At 45.7% G+C, this 7,334-nt stretch overlaps 1 protein-coding gene and 1 long non-coding RNA gene across 2 annotated transcripts in view; one reads left to right on the top strand and one right to left on the bottom strand.

The window, feature by feature from the left end:
* The window catches only part of LOC116686806 (rabphilin-3A), a gene marked incomplete in the record, with an annotated part of 75,049 nt that overhangs the window by 26,152 nt on the left and 41,563 nt on the right, over positions 1–7,334 (bottom strand). The window contains 2 exon segments of the mRNA XM_032511856.1: positions 1,351–1,434; positions 2,356–2,485. Coding sequence (XP_032367747.1) covers positions 1,351–1,434; positions 2,356–2,485 — 214 coding nt within the window.
* LOC116686810 (uncharacterized) lies at positions 6,021–7,133 on the top strand. The gene is made up of 3 exons (XR_004331368.1): positions 6,021–6,105; positions 6,781–6,792; positions 6,993–7,133. It is a non-coding gene; the product is annotated as an uncharacterized LOC116686810 (long non-coding RNA).

Below are 7,334 nucleotides of genomic sequence, written 5' to 3' on the forward strand. Positions count from 1 at the left end.
AAATACGTAAATATTAAATCATGGTATATGACTATTCGTCCACACCTTAACCCTCTGTATTTCCCTCATTGAATGGCAACATGATACAACATGCGCCACCTTATGACACATCGAGGACAACACTTATGATAACTGAGGCAACAGAGGGTGCAGCTTCAGGGCAACATGAGAAACAACTTCCGATGCAACATAGGGCAACATGAGAGACAACATGGGCAACCTTAGGACAACCTGAGGACAAACATGAGGATAACCGATGGAACATAGTTGCCACCTTCAGGGCAACTGCGGCAACTATGATAACAACTTCAGTGGCAAACATGATGACCACATGAGGGGGGGCAAATGAGGACAACTCCAGGGCAACAGAGGCACGAAGGACAAACTACAGGCAAGGACAGGAGGGCACACATGAGGAACTTCAGGCAAACAGCGGACCAATGAGTGGTCAAAAGCTTCAGGGGCAACATGCGGACAGCTTCATGGGCAACATTAGGACAACTGGGCTAACATTATGACAACTACAGTGCAACATAGGTCCACTTCAGGGCCCATGAGGACAACATGAGGGCAAACATGAAGGACACGGCAGGCACATGATGCACATGAGGGCAGCTTCAGGGCAACTCAGGACACCTTCATTTCAACATGATGACGACAGAGAGGCAAACATGAGACAAGCTTCAGGCAACCTGAGACAACTTCATAGTCAACCTCTGACACCTGAGGCAGCTTCATGCAATGAGAAAAACTTCCGGCACCGTAGGACAACATTAGGGCACATGAGGACAGACTTCAGGGCAACATGAGGACAACATAGGCAGCTTCAGGCAACATGAGACAACCTTCAGTGCAACCTGAGGGCAACATGAGGACAACTTCAGGCAACTTCAGCACATGAGGACAACATTAGGCACTTCAGGGTCAAACATGGAAGGAACACTTCAAGGTCAACATGATGACAACATGAGGCAACATGATGCCACTTCGGGCAACAGAGAAACTTCAGGCAACATGATGAACATGAGGGCAGCTTCAGGCAACATGAGAACAACTTCAGGGCAACATTAGGCAACATGAGGACAACATTAGGCCCCTTAGTACAACATGAGGACACTGAGGCTACCTGTGGCCAACATGAAGCCAACATTAGTGCAACTTCAGGTCACCATTGAAGCAACATGAGAGAACAACATGAGGGCAACTTCAGGGCAACATGAGGGCAACATGAGGGCAACTTCAGGACAACATGAGGACAACATGAGGACAACATGTACAGAAACGTCCACACCCAGGCGTCCCGACAGGTGAGTGTGTTGTGTGTGTTGTCGGCTGCGGTGAGACCCTCACCTCTCGCTGCTCCCTGCAGATCTTGCAGAGCCAGACAGCGCGGGGCCGGCTGCTGCACTGGGTTCCACACTTGGTGCACATGTTCTACACCACAGGAGGAAACACACTCTTACAGATGCTCTTTAGACATTAGATGACAAGAAAGCATTCCTACCACAGGAGAGAAAACCTTTCAACGCGTCCTCACTGGGTGCTGATTAGACTCTGAGACACCACAATACGACATTATACTTTATATTATACTATGCTAATGCTGCACTAATGCAACCTGCTCAACAGGTCTATTTACATATTTATCATTACTGGTTAAGCAGTTGCACATCTTTGTATATATTCAAATATTAGTCCATCATTTTATCTTATTACTTTTTCATATATATTGAATGTGTGTATATTGTATCCTAGTATTTCATTTATATTTATAGTCTGTGCTGTGTGACTGATTTTGCTGCTGAAACACTATAATTTCCCATTTTGTTGGAATCAATATCTATCTATCTATCTATCTATCTATCTATCTATCTATCTATCTATCTATCTATCCATCTATCCATCCATCCATCCATCCATCCATCCATCCATCCATCCATCCATCCATATCTGTATTAGTATATATCCAATACTGTATTGATACACAGACGCCAAAGTATGGCTCTGTCATTGTATACTATATATTATAAATGTGTTGGTCAGTTTGTCCCGTTCTGCAGCGATAACGTTGAAGTGAGATGAACAAATAGAGAAATGTTTCTTTTTAGATGAAACAGATGTTGATAAGTTTCCTTTTTGGGGACGTCATTTGAAATTGGGAAAAATCAGAAGTTGGAAAAAGGGTTATGAATTGCAATATGCCGCAGAACAATATAATATGTTGAAAACCACAACAACATCGTATCGTGGCGAAAGTATCGTGATGATATCGCCGGGTGATGCTCACCACACATCAGCTAATTCAGAATGAGTTTGGGAAATCATTTCCGATGCCCCCGCCCTCATGACACCAACCTTTTTGCAGTCCTCACACACCACGGAGCTGACCCCGGGGGAGCCCAGCTGCTCCCCGCACAGCAAGCAGCGCGACTGTCCGTCGCCACACACCGTCTTCTTCATGTCGTCCAGACGGTTTATCAAGCGCCTGCAGCAGCACAGGGGGGAATATCTTACTTAAAGGGGGGTGGGGGGAGGGGACCCTATTTCCCATGTTTTTGAGTCTAAGTGACTAATGGCAACACTGTTCCAACAATCACCACTCTGGTTTGGTTGAATAAACCCTTAATTCAGTCACTTGTTGTTTACTTTTTACTTGTGCAAAGGTGTTATTAATTCCTTGCTGCAACTCATATTCACGCTGTACTTATTTATGTTCATACTGTGTGTGTGTGTGTGTGTGTGTGTGTGTGTGTGTGTTGTTACATGTAGAGATATATTTACATGGAGTCTGGTGGAGAATTGCTGGCTCTATACATGCTAAAAGTAGTGATTATTTACATGGAGTCTGGTGGAGAATTGCTGGCTCTATACACGCTAAAAGTAGTGATTATTTACATGGAGTCTGGTGGAGATATGCTGCTCTATACACGCTAAAAGTAGTGATTATTTACATGGAGTCTGGTGGGTTTGGTGATGGTGATGTCGGGGCTGTTTCATGTTAAACTAGAAGGATCTTACTCATTCATAATGTTGTCAGACACTTAGAATAATAATCTGAGTCTGTCAGCGGCAAAAACACAAGTTTTAGTGGACGCTGACTGAACATCTGTCCTGTAGGGTACATTCATAAAGTCATATATCAGTATGTCAAAAATTCATAAAAAGTTATATGTATTTGTAGGAATAAGTTTTGATGCTTTCAGCCCATTGGCCACTAAATTAATTAATACTACAGTGACATCATTTCTTTTGAAATTTTTCTTTATTTCTGCAACAAAACAAACCTAATGTGACAGATTAGATTAACAGCCAATCAGCTGGAATCAGTGTGTGTTTGTGTGTGTGAGCAGAAGTGAGCACAGTCAGGATGTCGGGCAGTTCCGAAATGGACCTTCCAGTGATGCAGAAGTAAGGTTTTTGCATTAATTTTACATATCCATACACCTGCCGTTAAAAGCCCCGTGATAAAAACATTTCATTCCAATGCTGCTTGCTCATGCTGAGCTGTTCGCTTCCTCCAGCCAAGAAGAACCCACGCCTGTCTTCTTAGAAGGGGTTAACACTGCGTCGTCTTCCCGTCAAAACGTGAAAATCAACACTTTGCGGGGCTTTAATTGATGTTTTTTAACTTCTCCTTACGTTTTTGTCCCATTTTCAACACTTTTGACGCTTTTTTTCCGATGTTTTTCACTTTTTTTTTTGATGAGTTTTCAACACTTGTAAGACTGGCGTAATAACTTTAGTTTTACACTTATTTTTGGACAATTTATGGTCAAGGAATGTATAGCAGATTATCCCTAATGTTGGAGTTAGAAAAGCAGAAATTAGGAATTATTGAGACTAAAAGTTAAAGGAATGGATGTTGATGATAATCACAGACTGGAATATGTCAACTTTTACTCAACACTTTTCAACAAAACTTCACTTGTTTTACAATGCTATAAAATAGAATAAGACCCAAAATTAATGAAAGTAGGATTTGTACTTGGCAAGAGGGTGGAATCATCGGTTATTTGGGGAATTAAAAAGAACATTGATATAGGACAACATGAGGACAACATGAGACAACATGAAGACAACATGAGGACAACATGAGGACAACATGAAGACAACATGGGAACAACATGAGGGACAACATGAAGGGCAACATGAAGACAACGTGAAGGACATAGGAGGACAACATGGGGACAACAGGAAGACAACAGGAGGAACATGGGACGACATGAGGGCAACATGAGGACAACATGAGGACAACATGGGAACAACCAGAAGACAACATGGGAACAACATGAGGACAACATGAGGGCAACATGAAGACAACATGAGGGCAACATGAGGACAACATGATGGCAACATGAGGACACTGAGGAACATGAGTGGCAACATGAGGACAACTGAGGGCAAAACATGAACAACTGAGGAAATGAGGGAACAACATGGGACAACATGAGGGCAACATGAGGGCAACATGAGGACAAAATGAAGGCCCAGAGGGACATGAAGACACATGAGGCAACTGAGGGAACATGAAGACAACATGTGCTGAGAAGACAACAGGTGGTCTTGACGTCTTCACCGAGACAAATAATGCATATTTTCCTAACCGGGCCTGCATCAGACATAAACAGAAACCATTGTTTTTTATTTTTATAACTCGGCACCGTCAGGGGACACATCAGAGCTGAGGAAGTGCGTAGTCGTAGTAAAGCAGCAGAAAGCGACCAGCTGGACGGGGGGACCGGACCCTCCTCATTCCTCCCTCTCTTTCACTTCCTCCTTCTCCGTGCTGATGTTTTTACTGCTGTGAGAAGCTGAGGACAAGTGGAGTGATTGATTTTCCTTCAGGCAGATCGTATGCAGCCGTCCTGCACCCATAGTCTTGGGTTTAGAGGTCTGTTGATCTTTCCTGGGCTCGCTGGTCTCTAAGACTCATGTACCCCCCCCCTCAGGACGTAGGGCTAGGCTCGCGGGTTCTATGACTACTGGTACCCCCCTCAGGACGTCCGCTAGGTGTCAGATTTATAGTTGTTGTTTTATATTAAAGCACCCCTATTATAGGGCGGCCAATGTCATTTGAAAAATAGGGGGCACGTAAACCCTGCAGCCTCCGAAGTACCCCTAGGGTGACATGTAACCCTGCAGTCCTCCGAAGTACCCCTAGGGAGGATACGTAAAACCTGCGTCATCCGAAGTACCCCTAGGGGACATGTACCCCCTGCAGTCCTCAAAGTACCCTAGAGAGGCACATACCCCTGCAGTCCTCAAAAGTACCCTAGGGGGACATGTACCCCTGGCAGTCCTCAAAAGTACCCCTAGAGAGGCACATACCCCCTGCAGTCCTCAAAAGTACCCCTAGAGAGGCACATACCCCCTGCCGTCTCAAAAGACCCCTGGGGGACATGTACCCCCTGCAAGTCCTCAAAGTACCTGGGGGGGCACACTACCCCTCAGTCCTCAAAAGTACCCCTAGGGAGACATGTACCCCCTGCAGTCCTCAAAAGTACCCCTAGGGGGGCACATACCTCCTGAAGTCCTCAAAAGTACCCCTAGGGAGACATGTGCCCCCTGCCGTCCTCCAAAGTACCCCTATAGGGACACGTACCCCATTTGAGAAACACTGATCCACACTCTATACTTAAAACTAAGTGTTTGAAGTGTGCAAGTAGGCGGTTTGAGACACAGCCCAGTATCCTTAGTTCAGTACAAACTTCCTCCTACTGTACCGGGCAGATATATATATATATATATATATTAGATAGATATAATATAATATCTATTTATATATAATATATAACCATCTGGTGTGTCTTGATGTGTGTGGACTCACAAACTGGAAGAGAATTACACCTAATTTCGGTTTTCATTTCACTCTGTTCATTAATACTATCCTGCTCTGTTTGGAGAAATGAAGCTAGATGGGGCTGAGCTGGAATCTTCCCCTTATGAGGGCATAAGTGGTGTCCTGGGATACTTCTGTCAAGCTTGATTTGAACGTCTGTCTCCGTCTGTGGTGTCCTGCTGCAGACGCTGAGGATGACGGACACGGTGATGAGCAGCAGCGCGGACCGCTGGCAGTCCAACGACGGCAGAGGACGGGAGCGCTGGGTAAGCTGAGGGGCGCGCGTGGGTAAGCATGACGGGGGGCTGGGTAAGCATGACGGTGGCACGCTGGGTAAGGCATTGCCGTGGTAAGCATTGACGCTGCGGTAAGCATGACGGGGCGCGCTGGGTTAGCATGATGCGGGTTAGAATGTGCTGGGTAAGGCATGAGAGTGGGTAAACATGATGCCTGGGTTAGCATGATGCTGGGTAAGCATGACGCTGGGTAAAACATTACACTGGGTAAGCATGACTGGGCGCGGGGGGTTAGCATGAATCTGGGAAGATGAGTTGGGTAAGCATGACTGGGCGCGCGGGTTAGCAATGACGGCCTGGGTTGCATGAGCTGGGTTAGCATGCTGGGTAAGCAGACGCTGGGTAAGCATGACGCTGGTTAGCATGAAGTGGGTTAGCATGACGCGGGTTAGCATGACGTGGGTTAGCATGACGCTGGTTAGCATGACGCTGGGTAAGCATGACGCTGGGTAAGCATGACGGGCAGAACATGTTGTTAAAGGTGCCCTGCCACACAACAACGTTTTTACTCTGGGAGGTCGTGTGTTGTGTGTGTGTGTGTGTGTGTGTGTGTGTGTGTGTGTGTGTGTGTGTGTGTGGACCAACCCTTCACTGTGCTCTGCTTTGTTTCCTCTGCCTCCGTGTGGCGTGTGATCTGCAACACAGCGATAAAGAGCAGTAAGTAGACAAACCAGCTATTACGCTAACTGAAATAACACAATGCCGATCTCTCGGTATGGTGAAGGGTATCTGATGATGGGGGGGGGGACTTTGTCAAGATGTATAGTATCCTAATTTATGAAATAACTGGTCTTTAATAAGCAGTGTAATGTGTCCATGTGGATGCAGATGTGTGATAGCTTGTGTTTGGCTGACAGGGGGAACTGGACCATGCAGCCGGGTCCAGGTCCTGGTCCTGGTCCGGACCTGACAGATGAAGAGAAAGAAATCATAAACAGCGTGATCGCTCGGGCCGAGAAGATGGAGGCCATGGAGCAGGAGAGAATCGGGTGAGAGGTCGTAAAAAACATGCAGCGTTGTTCTTTTTTTATGTTTTTTTATGTGTATAAAACCCCAAACTTCCTGAGAACTTTTTTTAGCCTCGGAACTCAGGGACTGATGGGAACAACAATCGTTAAAATGATTCAGTATTTTAGCGAGAATGCTGTAACTGTGGCATTGGAGACAGCTATACACACCACACACACACACACACCACA

The sequence above is a fragment of the Etheostoma spectabile genome, unplaced genomic scaffold, assembly GCF_008692095.1.
Source record: "Etheostoma spectabile isolate EspeVRDwgs_2016 unplaced genomic scaffold, UIUC_Espe_1.0 scaffold498, whole genome shotgun sequence".
Lineage (NCBI taxonomy): Eukaryota > Metazoa > Chordata > Actinopteri > Perciformes > Percidae > Etheostoma > Etheostoma spectabile.